The 19,751-nt window shown below is 33.3% G+C and overlaps 2 protein-coding genes across 3 annotated transcripts in view; both read left to right on the top strand.

The window, feature by feature from the left end:
• Nucleotides 1-7,277, top strand: part of LOC132745565 (polyphosphoinositide phosphatase-like) — a 47,452-nt gene extending 40,175 nt beyond the window's left edge. For both annotated transcript variants that reach the window (XM_060734513.1, XM_060734512.1), the window contains 2 exons: nt 5,823-5,903; nt 7,093-7,277. In XM_060734513.1, the coding sequence (XP_060590496.1) occupies nt 5,823-5,903; nt 7,093-7,267 (256 nt within the window). In that variant the 3' untranslated portion in view covers nt 7,268-7,277. The remainder of the gene's footprint in view (nt 1-5,822; nt 5,904-7,092) is intronic.
• A 7,188-nt stretch (nt 7,278-14,465) lies between these two features.
• Nucleotides 14,466-18,568, top strand: LOC132745564 (neurotrophin-3-like). The gene has a single exon (XM_060734511.1). The coding sequence runs from the start codon at nt 14,480-14,482 to the stop codon at nt 15,149-15,151; it is 672 nt and encodes a 223-aa protein (XP_060590494.1). The 5' UTR covers nt 14,466-14,479; the 3' UTR covers nt 15,152-18,568.
• The last annotated feature ends 1,183 nt before the right edge of the window (nt 18,569-19,751 follow it).

Raw genomic sequence — 19,751 nt, 5'->3', positions numbered from 1 at the left:
TCAATACTCATAGAGTTCAATGTTTATAGAGTTCAATACTCATAGTGTCCAATACTTATAGAGTCCAATACTCATAGTTCAAGAGTCCAATACTCATAAAGTTCAATATTTATAGAGTTCAGTATATATAGAGTTCAATAATCATAGTGTCCAATACTTATAAAGTTCAATACTCATAGAGTTCAATGTTTATAGAGTTCAATACTCATAGTGTCCAATACTTATAGAGTCCAATACTCATAGTTCAAGAGTCCAATACTCATAAAGTTCAATATTTATAGAGTTCAGTATATATAGAGTTCAATAATCATAGTGTCCAATACTTATAAAGTTCAATACTTATTGAGTCCAATACTCATAGAGTTCAATATTTATAGAGTTCAATACTCATAGTGTCCAATACTTATAGAGTCAAATACTCATAGAGTTCAAGAGTCCAATACTCATAAAGTTCAATATTTATAGAGTTCAGTATATATAGAGTTCAATAATCATAGTGTCCAATACTTATAAAGTTCAATACTTATTGAGTCCAATACTCATAGAGTTCAATATTTATAGAGTTCAATAACCATAGTGTCCAATACTTATAAAGTTCAATACTTATTGAGTCCAATACTCATAAAGTTAAATATTTATAGAGTTCAATACTCATAGAGTTCAATGTTTATAGAGTTCAAGAGTTCAAAACTCTTAGAGTTCAATATATATAGAGTTCAATACTCATCGAGTTCAATAATCATAGTGTCCAATACTTATAAAGTTCAATATATATAGAGTTCAATACTCACCGAGTTCAATAATCATAGTGTCCAATACTTATAAAGTTCAATGCTTATTGAGTCCAATACTCATAGAGTTCAATATTTATAGAGTTCAGTACTCATAATTTCCAATACTCATAGAGTTCAGTAATCATAGTGTCCAATACACATAAAGTTTAATACTTATAAAGTTCAATACTCATAGAGTTCAATACTTATAGAGTTGAATACTAGTTATTTGAGTTATCACTTTGGCTGAAGTGTATTTGTTATTGTATTTGGATGTCAGAATAGTACATTTACTTATAAGGGTTGTGTGTGGTCATATCTTTGTTATTCATTTTAAAATAATTGGACATACTGAGAATTTAAGAAAGTATTTGTAATCTTTTGTTTTCTTTTAAATAGTTTAACATGCCTTTGTTGTAACTCATATTTGCTTCGTATGGTTCCTTTCTAGGCCCAGCTTCATAAGCATTTTTCTGTTTTCATTAAGAGTTGTTTACATTATATTTTGTTGTCTTACTTTTTGTGGCAGTCTACATTTGATTTTGTTTATGAGAAATATGATTTACACTGGTTATATAAACACATGTATGAACATTGAGTTGAATAATATGTAGGGTATTCACTTTGTGTTCATCCCTTTTCTTTTCCAAGAAAGTACTATCCTGTTTGTATTAACACTTTAAAAAGCTGATGGCATCTGAAGCTCTTGAGGAAGGTCTTTCTGAGGCCTTACTAAGTTGTTAGAATAAAAGTGATGCCTTGGTGAATGATGGTGAATGATACATGAATTCAAGCCCTTGATGAATGATTCATGAATTAGAGCCCTTGGTAAAGTGAATGCTACATGAATCAAAGCCCTTGGTGAATGATTCATAAATCAGAGCCCTTGGTGAAGTGTATGCTACATGAATAAAAGCCCTTGATGAATGATTCGTGAATTAGAACTTTTGGTAAATAATGCATGAATAAGAGGTCATGATAAATCCTTATTTTGGAAAATGTTAAATAATTTGGAACCATTGGTGTACAGTTCTAATAATACACTACAGTGTCCTGAACCATTCAAGAATTCCAACCCTTGGTGAACAGTTCGTGAATTAGAGCTTTTAGTGAACCATTCTTGAATTAAAGCCCTTAGCTAATTATTCATAAATTAGATCCCTTGTGAACAATTCATGAATAAGAATACTTCATGAATGAATAAAAGATGAATAAAAGCCCTTTCTTGCCTTGATAGACTTAATAGACTTTTAAATTATCTAGAAGTTTGTCAGCATGAAAAGTATGACTTAAGCCCTTAGTTCCAAGGTCAAGGCCACAGTTACAGGTCAAGTATCTTATATGGATATATTTCTTATGACCAGTCCTACATTAATATTATTGAATAGATACTGAAATCCTCCAATAGAACTGTGCACCATCACAGGACAATGATTTGTCCATAGATCCAAGGTCAAGATGATACTTAGTGGTGAAAAAAAAAAAGGTTTATCTTATTGTCTGGATCATTATAACTTTGCATTTATTATTGTCCTGTCTATGTTTATTGAATTTCATGATGAGAAATTATCACCATCATAAGAAAATTTTTCGCACACAAGACCAAGGTCTGTAGCTTAAATGTCATGGTCACATGTAAAAGGTCAAAATTCATAAGCCCCGATACAGTGTTTAGGTATGAGGGTATAAACCTAGATAGTGTATTGTTTGTTGTTTTTTTTACTGACATACTCTAGTTTTATAAGTCTTCTCTTCAAACATATTTAAATGAATGCATGAATAAATTAACCATACTTATAGGTGAAATGGCATGTAGGGATGTTGGGTTAGAGACATTTGTATGTATTTTATATAAATGCCTTCCTGGCAGAGTCACAGGTTAAGGTGACTGATTTCAAATAACTTGCCTCTCACAGATGTAGGTTCAAATGTCATCAGGGAAATTAGGATTCTTTAAAGCATACCTGCAGAAAGTCAGTGGTTTTACTCTGGTGTTTGATAAGATGCAAAAGTTAGTGGTTTTACTCTGGTGTTTGATAAGATGCTAAAGTCAGTGGTTTTACTCTGGTGTTTGATAAGATGCAAAAGTCAGTGGTTTAACTATGGTGTTTGATAAGATGCTAAAGTCAGTGGTTTTACTCTGGTGTTTGATAAGATGCAAAAGTCAGTGGTTTAACTATGGTGTTTGATAAGATGCAAAAGTCAGTTGTTTTACTCTGGTGTTTGATAAGATGCTAAAGTCAGTGGTTTTACTCTGGTGTTTGATAAGATGCAAAAGTCAGTGGTTTAACTATGGTGTTTGATAAGATGCTAAAGTCAGTGGTTTTACTCTGGTGTTTGATAAGATGCTAAAGTCAGTGGTTTTACTCTGGTGTTTGATAAGATGCAAAAGTCAGTGGTTTAACTCTGGTGTTTGATAAGATGCTAAAGTTAGTGGTTTAACTATGGTGTTTGATAAGATGCTAAAGTTAGTGGTTTTACTCTGGTGTTTGATAAGATGCAAAAGTCAGTGGTTTTACTCTGGTGTTTGATAAGATGCTAAAGTCAGAGGTTTTACTCTGGTGTTTGATAAGATGCAAAAGTTAGTGGTTTTACTCTGGTGTTTGATAAGATGCTAAAGTCAGTGGTTTTACTCTGGTGTTTGATAAGATGCTAAAGCCAGTGGTTTAACTTTGGTGTTTGATAAGATGCAAAAGTTAGTGTTTAACTCTGGTGTTTGATAAGATGCAAAAGTTAGTGGTTTTACTCTGGTGTTTGATAAGATGCAAAAGTCAGTGGTTTTACTCTGGTGTTTGAAAAGATGCAAAAGTCAGTGGTTTTACTATGGTGTTTGATAAGATGCAAAAGTTAGTGGTTTAACTCTGGTGTTTGATAAGATGCAAAAGTTAGTGGTTTTACTCTGGTGTTTGATAAGATGCTAAAGTCAGTGGTTTTACTCTGGTGTTTGATAAGATGCTAAAGTCAGTGGTTTAACTTTGGTGTTTGATAAGATGCAAAAGTTAGTGGTTTTACTCCGGTGTTTGATAAGATGCAAACGTCAGTGGTTTTACTCTGGTGTTTGATAAGATGCAAAAGTCAGTGGTTTTACTCTGGTGTTTGATAAGATGCAAAAGTCAGTGGTTTTACTCTGGTGTTTGATAAGATGCTAAAGTCAGTGGTTTAACTCTGGTGTTTGATAAGATGCTAAAGTTAGTGGTTTTACTCTGGTGTTTGATAAGATGCAAAAGTCAGTGGTTTTACTCTGGTGTTTGATAAGATGCAAAAGTCAGTGGTTTAACTCTGGTGTTTGATAAGATGCTAAAGTCAGTGGTTTAACTCTGGTGTTTGATAAGATGCTAAAGTTAGTGGTTTTATTCTGGTGTTTGATAAGATGCAAAAGTTAGTGGTTTTACTCTGGTGTTTGATAAGATGCACATATTTTCAGTCACCAGTAAAGAGGGAAAGTCACCTTTAAAATGACAATTTCTCAGACTTAAAATCAAACAGACAAATTTACCAATCCTATAAAATATAAAAAGCTTTGACCTTTCCTATCCCTGAAGACAAATATGCTTAAATTGCATATCACTGACGATAAATATGCTTGAGTTATGTCTAACATTCATTTGTTAATGTCCATGTCCTGTTATTTGTGTTAGAACGAGGTAAACGACTGACTGTTCATACACTGACATCCACACACAGTGGGATAGTTATGTTGCTAAAAAAAGACCTTCCGTCCTTCCGTCCGTCCTTCCGTCCGACATTTTTGTCCGCAGCATATCTCTAAAAGTATTTGAGTTATCAACTTGAAACTTCATAGGTGGATAGACCTCATTGAGGAGGAGTGCAGTGCACAAGAATGATAACTCTACCTTGCATGATTTTTGAGTTATTGCCCTTTGTTATTTTTCAAAATTGATTTTTGTCCAGAGCATAACTCCAAAAGCCTATGAGATATTAACATGAAACTTCATAGGTGCATAGATCTCACTCAGGAGGTGTGCAGTGCACAAGAATGATAACTCTACCTTTCATAATTTTTGAGTTATTGCCCTTTGTTATTTTTCATACCTAATTTTTCACCTGAGTGGAGCATAACTCAAAAAGTGTTTGAGATATCAACATGAAATGTCATAGGTGGATAGATCTTATTGAGGAGGAATGTTGTACGCAAGAATGATAACTCTTCCCTATACAATTTTTGAGTTATTGCCCTTTGTTTTTTTTTTATGCTATTTTGTCCAGAGCTTATCTCAAAAAGTATTTGAGGTATCAACTTCAAACTTCAAAGGTGGATGGATCTCATTGAGGAGGAGTGCAGTGCTTAAGAATGATAACTCTACCCTGCATTATTTTTGAGTTATTGCCCTTTGTTATTTTTCAAAATTAATTTTTGTCCAGAGCATAACTCAAAAAGCCTTTGAGATATCAAAATGAAACTTCATAGGTGCATAGATCTCACTCAGGAGGTGTGCACTGCACAAGAATGATAACTCTACCTTTTATAATTTTTGAGTTATTGCCCTTTGTTCTTTTTCATACTTAATTTTTCAATTCCATTTTTTTCTCAAAAAGTATTTGAGGTATCAACTTGAAACTTCATAGGTGGATAGATTTTACTGAGGAGGGATGCAGCACAAAAGAATGATAACCTACCCTGCATTATTTTTCAGTAATTGCCCTTTGTTATTTTCAGCCATCAGTATTCACATAGGTTTCAAATCTGTAATCACTATAGCCATCAGTTTTCATTACCAAAAGACCTCTTAAAATGGAATAATTCTGCTCTACTACATATACATTCTTCCAATGAGCAAACACATTCGGCGGGGGATGGCCATGTTGACATGGCTCTTGTTCTTTATAACATCTGTACTTTCTTGAAAAAAATTCATCTTAAAATGTACACAAATATAGGAATTCTTTATTAAATGCTCATCTAAGGTTATATGGGCTTTCAACCATTTACAGATAGCCATATAACATGTCAAAACTGTTTGTAAATTAAATTTTATATACATGTTTGTACATATACTCTTTGTATTTCATAAATATTTTTATTTCTAGGTATGTTGAAGTAGGAAAGATGGAAAACCCACCAGAAAAACTTTTGCCCTCACAATTCGTGCTACCTCAAGGTATTGAAATGTAAGTACTTTATTAAAACCAAAGTGTGCTAAAGTACCAATGCAACAGAATTTTATCCGTGAATTGAAAGTAGAAATTTACGAAGGCCTGATACGGCTATACTTATATACTTTCATTTTTATTTATCTAACTTTTTTGATTTTTGTATCATGGTTCAGTTTCCAAAAAGCACTCATTTGCCATACACATGAAATATATTTTGCTTTTTTTGCTTTATTCGCAATTAGTATAATTATATTGAAGTAGTATTTTGTATGAAAATCAAATTACTAATTTGTTTACATTTAGCTACTTTTACGACACATAACTGCAATTGAGCTCTACTTTCTTCAGTATTTAAACATGTATTATGCTCTTAATCCATTATTAAAACATTATTAGACACATATTTGACATTTTCTAAAGAATTAAAAAATTATGGATTTCTAAAACATAATGTGTCTTAAAGCATATAATATTCATTACCTTTTATATCTATTCTTTTTTTATTTATTTAATTTGACCCGTTATAATATCTCATCATTTTAGAAGATGATACTGGTTTGATCCTTTGGCAAGTCTGATAATTGAGCCGTGTCACGACAAAACCAACATAGTGCGTTTTTGACCAGCATGGATCCAGACCCGCCTGCACATCCGTACATCAGTTTCTCTACTTGTAATAGGGTTGGTAAGCAAACAACATGGATCCAGATCAGACTGCGCGGATGCGCAGGCTGGTCTGGATCCATGCTGGTTGCAAACCCATTATGTTGGTTTTGTCATGACACGGCTCAATTGATCTTAGACATTATAGTTCTGATAACTATAGTTCTAATGGTCATTTTGTTGTCTCTCACAACTGATTAAGAAATCATGTGGGATTAGTAGTGATGTCACTTGCGGGAAAATTAATAGTTATATAATGCCACTTTAAATAAGTTGAGTTTATACTAATTTATTTTAGTTTGATTGTGTAGGATGATATAAGCTTATTGAAAGATTCTTGAATCCATGCCTGGAACCAACCAGTACTAAGCAATGAGTGTAAAGTTCTTTGCTCACGGAAACAACGGCTTGCCCCTGATGGGGTTTGAACTGGCATGCAGCCTGGCTATCCTTGGATTAATAGTCCGAGGAGTTAACCACTCAGTGTTGGGCCATGTTAAATTGAATGCCACGTTAATTTTAATTTATTTATCAATTTTAGAAAGCCATTGGGAGAATACAGGAGTGATATATACTGTGTGGAAGAGCCGTCAGTGTGTAAGAGATCATCAGCACTGTATGTACAGTATGTTAACTGCGGCATGCACGGGGCATCGGAACCTTCAGCTCAAAATAAAGAAATCTACAGAAACTATATAAGGAAACTGTATCAGTAATTTACATGTACATGAATGTATTAAAAAAAAAGGGCACAAAATATGTTGAAAAATTAACAAACAGGACAATGAATAGGAAATTCATTTGTTAAGACCTAAAATAAACACACAAGTCACAAGAACACGAACATTCTGTTCGTTTGGACCTACAGAATATAGGATAATTGTGATTTTTTTTAAGATAAAATTGTTAGTTTTTTGATGGAGTTACTTTGAAAATATATCACTTCTGGATGGATTTTCTTAAAAGACACATGTCACTTCGCTCTTTGAGTAGTGTCTGGGTTCCAGTCTGTTGATTTTTCATGTTTTTCTTTTTTGGGCAAATCGACAATTAGAAACTTAACAACCAATGATAGCGACATGCTCGTGTGAAATAGCATATTTATTATGAAAAAAAAGGAAAATATATCAATGCCTAAATCCCAGGTTAAACATTGAGTGATCAGTGACAAGAAAAAATTATAAATGCCATTAATATAAAGCCACTATCTTGCAACAATTATATTAAAGTGAATTGGTCTACAAAAAGCACATTTTCCATGAAGTATTTCAAATATTGATTAAAGTGACATTACGCCCATCCAAGTGTATAAATGAGTGAACAGGTGAAAGTCAAAATAAGTTTTCATTTTGCCATAATTCCTTTTAATAAAAACGATTATTTCACATTAACAGTAAACAACGCATGGATCCAAATGATTTTTTCTTAAATATCCATTAGAATTTACCTGTAACGTTTAGTTCATAAAAAGAGTGGGGCGGTCTTTTTATATTTTAGGCAGATTTTTAATTTTATCCTAAACATATTCCAATATGAACTGTTGGTCAATCACTATTTTAACAGTCAATATGTTGAAATATTATATAGGTCAGGTCACATCAACTTGACTATGAAAATATGAGAGCATAATGTCACTTTAAGAAAGATGTGCAAAACTGTTATTCTTCCGGCTTTATAATAATTATGTATTTAATTGTAGAATATAATTTACTGATTTATTTTAAATTTTTTTTATATAAATATTCATTTGATATTTCATTATGATTCAGGGTGATCTATGTGATAATGAAAGAAACAGAAATTGATTTTATTATTTTATTCTAAAACTTCTCATTAAAGCCAATCTGTTTTTTCCATTCAAAAATGTTTATTAAAGTTTTCATATACAAATAGATGTATGTTAGGTTTATAATAGGGCAACATACAATATTTAAGAAGGATTAAGGCCTTCTATTTTCCATTAATTAGATGATTTAGGATAAGATTATGAAATCAATGATCATGAATAGTGTTTTAAAATTGGAATTGTCGAAGATTGTGTTAATTTTAGACATACCTTTATTTTAATTAATTAGGGACAATGTGCAATAAATTTGTATAATTTATGATCTCAGAGTCAAAGTCAGTATGTGTTGGGATGTGAGGATGGGTGGCTGGGGTTTGTCATACCAACAATGTATTGATCATTTAGAGACTTTGCAGTTTTATTGGTGGAGAAACACTTCAAGTGACCCTCCTTGCAGGCACCTGTTTAAAACCACCAACATTCTGTGAGCTAGGTAGATAGCTTCCTTGTTGACAGAATCCAAAGTACCTGGTATGGTTTCAACCTAAATAGCCAGATAGAGTGTAGGACAAAAGCAACCCCCCCACCCGATGAAAGCCCCCCCCCCCCCCCCCTTCGAATATCAAAAATACAGACTTGACTGATAACTATCTTTTTTCACACGCCCAGTGTAAGGGAACTTGGGTTATACTTCAAATAAATATAGACAAGTATGCGCCTTCTTTATAAGCGTTGATAAATGATTCTCTGAAAATATTTATTTACATTTGTACTGTACAATATATAATAAACATAAAAACATTCATATCATCAATGAATTATATTTGAATTACACAATAAATCAAATTAGAACTTTTGTACCTTTAAATTTAAATCTTAATGTAAGTTATCTTTTAAAACAATTGCATTTGACTTGTCTCAATACATCAAGTTCCGGAATTAAACTGACGAGATTCTCAAAAACAATGTTTCATGGACTGGGGGGCTTTTGTCCTACCTATATTTTTGATGGGGGGGGGGGCTTTTGTCTTATGTCTAAATTTCATGGGGGGCTTTTGTCCACCTTGTCATTTTTAGATGGGGGGGGGGGTGTTTTGTCTGGAGGGGCTTTTGTCTGTATCCCAGCCAGATAGGAAATGTCATGAAACCTCTATATCCAATTGGAAATTTAACATTCCTATGCTTATAGTTAAATATGTGATTTGCTATGGTATGTTTTGTTCTGCAATGAATATTTAAATGCAGTGGCATGTAGCTTTTGAAATAACTATGTATTCTTTTATGCGGTATACATGTAACTTAGCATAACTTATTGCACACAAATTCCTTTTCACCAGATAAAATGGTGAAGATTATATTGGGTACTTGAATGTCAAAATAACTGTGTCTTAATAATATTTTTATCATTTATTCTTGAATGATTTTTTAAATAATTGGGCTCACTGTGAATATGAGAAAATATTTGTTTATGTTTCTATATCCTTGTAAAACCCTTTTAATAGTTACAATGTCTTGGATGCCCCTGCTTGCGGGTTGCATTTGTCTCTTTCCAACGACTGTTTTTTTTTTTGGTTATTAACATTGCTATTTAAGGCACCTAACATTTGTTATTGCAAGTGTGATAAACAACCAATCCTTTTTGGGTCCTTTGCGTCAGAGGTTGGAGATTATTAATTATACCTTGTTAGTAAACAGGCTGAAAATAGTAAAAACTATTTACATATGTTTTTAATTGAATATGATTTATATCATATTGCCATTTATAGACAAGGTACAATTAGTGGGTTTTATATACAGTATAACTTCTGAATTCCGGAAGTTCTAAAATCCGGAAACTTCTGAAATCCGAACATTTTTCAGGGTCTCGATATTTCTCCTTCTGTTTTCTATGTAATAAATACCTCTGAATTCCGGAACTTCTAAATTCTGAATTCCGAACAATTTTTCGATAAAAATTGGGTTATATCAATTCAAATTTACTTCCAAAATCTGGAAATTTAAAAAGGTGTGAAGGAATATTTTATAATTGAGATTGTAAAACCTTCAAAATACATGTATCAGTATATTCCAATGAGCTGAAACCATTTATCTTGACACCTATTACAATCACAACCTGTCATGTATGTCAAACACTTGATTAAAGTGTGACAAATCAAAAATGAGAAGTATATTGTGAAAAATACCTTTCTTTAGTAAAAAATCCAAAGTTTAGAATAGCTTTGTCACGATTTAGATGCTCCACACATAGACTTATGATAGAAGAAGGTAGATTTAGGAATATTGACAGAGATCAGAGAATTTGTTTAAAATGTAACATGAATGAATTTGAAACAGAATATCACTTTTTACTTGTTTGTCCATTTTATAGGGAATTAAGGAAAGAACATTTACCAAAATATTATTGCTCTTGGCCTACATTAAATAAATTTATATCTTTAATGAAAAATTCTAAGCATGGAACTGTTAATAGATTATCAAAATATATCTACTTTGCAAATGCATTACGTGATAGAACGAATGATTGATTGTTTTCAAATAATGATATTGGTATATATAGCATACTATTATCTACAAACATGTATTGAAAATTTAAAATACAATGTATATGTGTTCTTTAAATATAAAAATGTTAATGTAAAAATTATTTGTATTTATATATACATATATTGTTGCTTTTTTTTTTTTAAAGATGTTTTTTTTTTTTTACTTTTCATGATGTTAAAGGTTTTCAATAAATTGTTTTGTAAAATTTAAAATATTGTGTATTGTTTGCTTTTATAACCCCACCAAACAAAGTTTCTGGGTGGGGGATTGGGGAGGCTACAACTGGGAACTGGTACAGATATTAACATGCAACTTGGCACATCAAAGCAATATCACAATGCAATTGTACAACATGTGTGTCATGTTTCATAACTCTGATAGTTAGTTTGACAGAAAAATGCCCCTTTTTATTACTTAGAAAATATGGGAAAGTTAAGGGTTAGAAGTAAGTTGAACAGAGAAAAAGTACCTCACACTGTTGGAAAAACAAGTTCTGTGTGTGCTGGTCCGTGTGTGTAAATTCTGACAGTTTAAGTAATTACATAATTGGGCATCTTTTGTAACTTAAAAATTATCACGAAAATGTTAAGTGGCTAAAACTTAGTTGTTTATAAATTAATTGTCTTCATACTTTGTTTAATCAAGTCCTTTTTAATCAAATTGGCTGCATAAGAATTGTTTTATTTACTTTGATATCTTCCCTATTTTTTTTATATTTCTTTTGAAATGTTGCTAGCTTGTTATTAATAGATCTCATACTTTTGACCCTTTTTTATTCATATAGCCCTCAGAAGACTATTTTGTTACTTGGTTTTATTACATGCTTTTCGGTGGTTTATAGAAATATATCAGTGATATAAAATTGGTAATTTCACTGTTTTGAATTTAAGCCCCTTGCGTTGTTTCAGTGAAATACCAGCGTGCACAGTACTGAGTACCAACTTAATGACGTGACGTCGTAAATGACGTCACGCTGTATTATTATTTGGCGCGCTTTTCATTCAGTATTAGGTTTAATGTCTTTTTGCATGTAATAAAAAGAAAATTTGTTTAGTTTAGTGTAAGATCGGAATATATTTCACCGAGTGAGCACCAAAAGGTATATGAACTTTTGGTGTTCACAAGGAACTAAACAAATATCCTCTATATCTTTCTTTATTATTCCCTTTTTTTACCACAATAATGGTTATCAGTTGATGATACTCTTAACAAGGCAATTAATTGTTATTACTATTGGTACACAGATGAAACATCGGAAAATATATGTCCAGCTCAAATTTGGTTCAGACATCTTAATGTTCAAATAGGTAGCGATTGGAGGTTAAGAATAATAGTTGTAGTTATGTCTGAACCATCCACCAACCCCCGACATATATATACTGAACCATCCACCAACCCCCGACATATATATACTGAACCATCCACCAACCCCCGACATATATATACTGAACCATCCACCAACCCCCGACATATATATACTGAACCATCCACCAACCCCGACATATATATACTGAACCATCCACCAACCCCCGACATATATATACTGAACCATCCACACCAACCCCGACATATATATACTGAACCATCCACCAACCCCCGACATATATATACTGAACCAAAAAAGAAACTTTCGCAAAGTATGTGCCAGTTGTTCAAGGGTACCACTTAGATGTACACACTTATATACATGTAGTAGCTTGTAAAACTCGTTTTGTTTGCAAAATCGGTCAGCTAATCCCCGTATAAAAGCCCGATATGTTTATTCAACGTAAAAATCGAGTTTCAAAAGGATTGAAAAACTGTACTAACATATCTACATTCAAACTTGGAGAAAGTTTCTTTTTTGTTTCAGTATAGTAATTTACAGGCAATAGGAGATTAACCTATTCCAGCAAGTTGGACTTTTATCTTAAGTGGGACAGAATATAACATTCTGTACCAGTGGCTTCTTGACTTACACATTTGATTGTCAATGCAAAGTCCATGGTATTGGCAAGTCTACATTCCGTTTTTCTCAATTATCCCCCCCCCTTTTATGGCTCCGAAAGTATGGTCCGGTATGGTAAATCTTTTCAAGCTAATAGGGTATACACGCACCACTTCGTTTAAAGAGATAAATCATCAACATATGCATTTTCGAGTTTCATATTGTTTTAAAAGGTGCTGTACGGGTAGACAATACAGTGTGTGAATTTCCCATCTCGATCTTAAGAACATTCCCTTGGCATGGTGATAATGACAAGATGTTTCTTATTGGATATGCAAAGTTGTAGGCGATGCGTGCGGTGTACAATATAAAAGCGAATTGCCTAGACATCTTGGTTAAATGACATTGGTGTTAAATGCTAGGCAATATTTTCATTAATTTTGTTTCAGAAAGGAAAACTCAAGAAACTGATGTTAACGGTAATTTGCTCTTTATTTATTTATTTATTTATTTATTTATTTGAAATGCAATTTAAAATAATCTTGTTAATAGCCAATCAGGCTGTAGCACCGAATATGGTAATAGGTTTTAAATGTTTTTTATCTATTCAACGTGTGAATTTACTTTTCTTACAAGTTTCTTTTTACAAGTTACTAGTACCACGGATTTATATTACATTTTTTTATTTGTAATATAAATCCGTGCTAGTACTTGTATCAATTGTATTTCGTTATAAGCAAATATACATAACTTAGAAATCTGTATTAGTCAAACAAAACACGGAAAATGGAAAAATATGACCATGTTTTGAGTTCATATTATAAATTGTTTATATATTAGATATAAATACGTATTGATAATAAATAGTTCATATGAAACATATATTAATACACATCAACAGTAATAATAACGATGATTATAATAAAATCTGTATTTCAAGAATGTAACATAGAAGTACATGTATACACAGTTGAATTTTTTTTGATATGGCATTACAAAGAAAGAAAATGATACTTTTTTATCACACACATTACAATAAAAGTAAAAGAGAAAAACTTAAAAAAGAAATAAATAAACAACCGCAACAGTACCAGTACTCACAGACAAGTACCAGTACATCCATCCATTCATCAATTAATTAATTGGTTTGATAAATTAATTGATCAAGGGAAAACGTTATAATTGTTACACTGAATTTTCTGTCAAATACAGACGTGATCATTATGCACGTAGATGATAAAGTCATATCATAGGTTATTATTAATACTTTTCATCAAAACTTCAAATCATACCTCAATCAGTTAAATCTCGCAACTTTTATTTTAATTAGTCATTATTTAAAACTGAAAGAATATAGCCGCGCGAATTCACTTCTTGTGCTTGTACACTTATAAAAAAAGGAATAGTTATCATAAAACAAAAATATGTTGTATTTATTGCATCAAGAATAATATATTTCAACGGTAGCCTAATTACTGAACAGTTTACGTAACACCCTGTCGAATATTTTCACGAGTCTCGCGCCATTTTTCAACTATGAAACTACATTTTACATGTATGTCTGCATTCGTTGGGCGAACTTGAAATATTGAACATTGACACTATTGTCTGTCAAGCATCATTATTTAAGTTACATGAAGAAATAAATAAATATATGTTTACTTCCAGATTATGTCGACCAAAAGATGTTCCCAAATCTGCCTCTGTTTGTGCTTGTTCTATGTAGCGGGAATCGCAACTACAAGCACATCTCCAAAAGTTGAAGAGCCGGAACAACCCAATCAGAGTTTAAGTGATGAAAAGGGTCAGCTTGCTCTATCAGCACCAGAGTTTGATTCCAACGATTTGTGGGTTATAAATAGAACAAATGCAACAGCGGCACAACATGTGCATCATTCTACCATTGTCAAAAGAGCTCGACGTGCTTCTAGACGAACATCCAGAAAGTTGCGCCAAGAACGCAGACGACAGGATTTTCCGCAATCGCAGACGTTCAAATCATGCCCAACAAAGACAATTTACGCCAGCAAAAGTACAGCAGAAGACATGTTTGGTCAACAAGTTGATGTTTACCCATTCATTACTATTGGTGATTTGAATTTAGATCAACACTTCTACGAGACTTTCTGCGACGTGGAGAAGTGCAAGTGCGGTGGCATAAACAACAAACATTTCAAATCGTCCTGTCGCACCACGTACAGTCTCTCATTTGGAAGGATTGTTAAAGGCGGCGAAATTGGCTGGAGTTTGATCAAACTCCGAACCGGATGTGCATGTCAGGTTAAACAGAAAAAGAAAAGTTCCTTTGCCCGAAATGGCGACAATAAGAAATTCAAATTTTGAAATAACAGCTTTAAAATAAGACAATTTTATGTATGTTTATGTCTTTTAAGGGATATTCAGGCAAAATAATGACAAAAATATTAAGATGATCTTATGTACTCAAATCTCGATAAAATGACATTTCCCAGCATGAATTTCTGTTTAAATTCTATATATTTTGGATTTGAAGCGTAAATATATCTATATATGTTGAGCAAAATTTAGACGCTAATAGAATCACCGAATAGTTTTCAAACAAGTCACGTGACTTGAACAAACCCTTGAAGTTACAATAACAGATATTGTGGATTTGTTATGCTCCCCGAAGGGTGAACATATAGTCGCCGCTTTGTCCGTCCGTCCGTCCGTACGCTTTTCTTGTCCGGGACATAACAACAAGAGGTATCAACATGAAACTGTAGGTAGATCTCATTCAGTAAGTGTGCAGTGCACAAGAACTGTAACTCTGCCTTGCCCAATTTTTGAATTATTGCCCTTTGTTTATTTTTAAACTTTGAACTTTGTCCGGGACATAACTCTAACTATCAGAGGTATCAACATGAATCTTTGTAGGTAGATAGATCTCATTAAGTAGATGTGCAGTGCACAAAAACCGTAAGTCTGCCTTGACTAATACTTGAATTATTGCCCTTTGTTTATTTTTACACTTTGAAGTTTGTCCAGGACATAACTCTAAAACTATAGGAGTTATCAACATGAAACTTTGCGGACAGATAAATCTCATTGAGAAGGTTTGCAGTACACAAGAAACGTAAGTCTGCCGTGCCTTAGTTTTGAATTATTGTTTATTTTTACACTTTGAACTTTGTCTGGGACGTAACTCTTAAAGTATAAGAGATATCAACATGAATCTTTGTAGGTAGATAGATCTCATTGAGCGGAAGTGCACTGTTAAAGAACCATAACACTGTCTTGTCTAATTGTGAAGTTATTGCCATTTGTTTATTTTTACTTTTTGACTTTTGTTCGGGACATAACTCTAGCACTATTAGAGTTATCAACATGAAACTTTGTAGGTAGATAGATGTCATTAGATAAAACTGCAATGCTAAAGAACCTAAACACAGCCTTGTCTAATTTTGGAGTTATTGTCCGTTGTTCATTTTTACTCTTTGAATTTTACTCGGGACATAACTCTGAAACTGTATGAGATATCATCAGGAAACTTTATAGATAGATAGATTTCATTGATTAGAAGTGCAGTGCAAACAATCATAACCCTGCCTTGCCTAATTTTGGAGTTTTTGCCCTTTGTTCATTTTTTTATACTTTCCTGTGTCCAAACCTCGGGGAGCATCAACCGGTTCAACCGGTTCTTTTTGGTTTGTTTTATTGGGTTTTACGTCACACCGACACAGTATAGGTCATATGGCGACGTTCCAGCTTTACTGGTGGAGGAAGACCTCAGATATTGTAGATATTGTATGATAGAAACAAGTCTTAAGTCATTCATTTCACATGTTCTTTTACCTTTCTAGAGTTAACTGCGGTAACTATTGTGAAATCTTAGCCCACGTGAGTCAAGTTAGTAAACCACCATTTTATTCTATATATGGAGAAAAAGTTTTGTTCCTTTGACTGTCTAATGTTTTTAGTTTGAGGGCATTTACAGAATAATGAATGAAAAATTCAAAACGAAGAAATGAAAATTTTGCCTGTACATTTGTTAATCAATTATGAACATGGTGTAACAAACTAATGAAAATCATGATTAAATTTACTTTTATTATTACCTTTTCTTCATAAAAATACTTAGGTACATACTTAGTACATGTATATATTATTCATTATGTTTTTGTTTATCATTGTAGCGTGGAAACTCTGTTGTATAAAAATTACAATCTTTTCTAATTTAAGCATAAGCACAATAAGTAGACGATGTGTAGCATACAGAACCCTGGTTTTTAGGTCAAAGGTCACGGCCACAGCAGGGCATTGAATTTGGTGTATTTGTCATATAGTCTTAAGTGCAGTTGGAGTTTTTGAACGGCCAATATCTTCTGCATGCTTGATGGGATTTCATATAAGACTACCATCTATAAGAAGATAATGTGTCGCGCGTAAACCGAGGTACATGTATTAAGTCAAAGGTCAAGGTCACAGCAAAAGAGCAAAAGATTGAACTTGTGTACTAGTATTCGTCATCATAAAGTCTGAAGTGCTGTTTAAGTTCGTCTCTGGCCCATAATCTCTGTATGCATGGTGGACTTTCAAAATAAACGAATACATTGATCACCATAAGATAATATGTCGCGGGCAAAACCTATAGGTTCAAAGAAATGAATACACTTTACTTTTTGTCATTTAGTCATTAGTGCAGATTCATGTCCAGCAGCCTATAACTTCTGCTTCATGATGTGATTTCCCCAAAAGATATATGTTGCACAAATTCACCATAAGTGTGCCCATTCATGGTCAAGGTCGTGCTTGGAGGTCAAACGTCATATCCTTGCACCTTTATCCTTTCTCGATGATTTGTGAAAAAATGTGTGATATGTCTTCTGCACAGTCAGACAGTTTGTCATGTGTAAGACATATGCTGCACCCTGAAGGTCAAGGTCATTTTTGGCAGTCAGAGGACAGATTCTGATTGGCTTTCAATGTATAACTTTGTCATTATTTATTTGATTGTCTAAGTATTTGGCCTAAGTCTTCACCACAGATGTATTGCCTCGCGCAATGTCATGTCATGTCCGCATCTTCAAAGTCAAGGTTGAAAATAGATGACAAAGGTCAAATGTGCGTGTCCTCATTCTTCATTTGCTAATGACTTTAATATAATGTCATCGTAATCAAGTTGGTCACATGAAACACTTAGGTCAATGTTGTACTTAGTGATTAAACGTGATATTGATGTGGTATCTGTGTCCAATGGATATATTTTAATTTGTATTTGTTTTTGTTATACAATGTCTTTAAACAAAGCAATTTCACAGATTTGTTAAAATGACTTTTTGACAGGTCATATATGATCTACTTCAAACATTATTTTGCTGTAAAGTCTCCCGACCGAGCAAGTTTACAATTACATGTATATGTGTATTTATTATGATACTGAAGATGAATATCATCAAAAATCTATGCTTCACTGAGATCTTTTAATAGTCTGAACCCCCGGGAAAGTTGAAATTGATTTATTTAGTCCAAGAAGTTGATCTCGGTCAATTTATTGTTCAAAGCCAATTGCTAGATTACTGTAAGAAACAATATGTATTGCATATAATTCGTTTTGTCATTATATGTGCCGCGTCATGACAAAACCAACGTAGTGCGTTTGCGACCAGCATGGATCCAGACCAGCCTGCGCATCCGCGCAGTCTGATCAGGATCCATGCTGTTCGCTTACAAAGTCTATAACAAGTAGAGAAACTGACAGCGAACAGCATGGATCCTGATAAGACTGCGCGGAGGCGCAGGCTGGTCTGGATTAATGCTGGTCGCAAACCCATTATGTTGGTTTTGTCTTGACGCGGCTCATATTTGTTCAATCATCGTGTATATATTAATGTAAAATGCATTCGTTTGACGAAATGTTTATAAATGACACATTATTTACATAAATGTATAAAATGCATGTTTATTTTCATGAATGACTGACTGTTTATGTTAAAACTATGTAAATAAATTTTCTGTTGTATATTATCTGTTCTATAATTTCTAGTTTTATTGGAAGTTTTATTCATTAAATCAACATTTGATTGGTCAACTAACGATAGTAGCATAGGTTGACCTGTTTTAAAGGGGTGTGTATGGAGGCTGATTTGTGCCACTCGTGTTTTCGCCCGCGACCCAGCTAATCGAAAAGTCGAAAATTAACAAGTTAAAATGACGGTAGCGCGGACCGAAAACACGCTCATTAGCGGGGTCGCGTGTTTTCGCTCCGCGCCCCCGCCTTTTTAACTTGTTAATTCTTGACTTTTCGCTTGGCGGTGTCGAAGGGCGAAAACACGCTAATAAGCGGGGGCGCGGGGCGAAGTTTATTAAATTTTATTAATCTTTGCCCCGTGCCCCCGCTAATTAGCGTTTTCGCTCCCCCCATCCTTCGTTTTATTTCTTAAATCTCGCTCTTTGCCCCCGCGGGGCGACGTTTCATTTATTAAATCACGCCCGCGCCCCCTCTTAGCGTGTTTTCGCTCCATCCGTAGGTTTATTCTTTTAGACTTTTCGCTTAAAGGGGTCGCGGGGCGAAAATACGAATGGCACAAATCAGCCACCATATGTGGATAATGGAAATCGGAACACCTGAACAACGTTCAGAAGTTCGGAAAGGGCCGAAAAGTTTCCCTTATCCCGAACTATTATGATTGAAATTAAGTCTGAAAACGGAAGCATACTAGAAATTTTATTAGTTTGATTTGGAAAAGGTACATTATCATTATATTAATATATTTTCTAAGTAACAAGTACAGTTTAGTGCAATCAATCAATGCAATAATATAAAAGATAATAATTAAAGTTATTTATTGTAGATATTTCTTAAAGGCATATTAGGTCTTAAAAACGACTAAATTTTTCATTTTTTGAAACGGGCAAACATGAGGTTTATAACATTTAAATAATAGTTTAATAGAATGTTAGATGCCAATCACCTAAAGAAAGT

The sequence above is a fragment of the Ruditapes philippinarum genome, unplaced genomic scaffold (assembly GCF_026571515.1).
Source record: "Ruditapes philippinarum isolate M1 unplaced genomic scaffold, ASM2657151v2 ctg2257_1_1_1_1, whole genome shotgun sequence".
Taxonomy (NCBI): Eukaryota; Metazoa; Mollusca; class Bivalvia; order Venerida; family Veneridae; genus Ruditapes; species Ruditapes philippinarum.
This window is presented reverse-complemented; position numbering and strand designations above follow the sequence as displayed.

What these genes read in the sequence shown, in the direction of transcription:
- LOC132745564 (XM_060734511.1), top strand. Translation starts at nt 14,480, where the DNA reads ATGTCGACCAAAAGATGTTCCCAAATCTGCCTCTGTTTGTGCTTGTTC.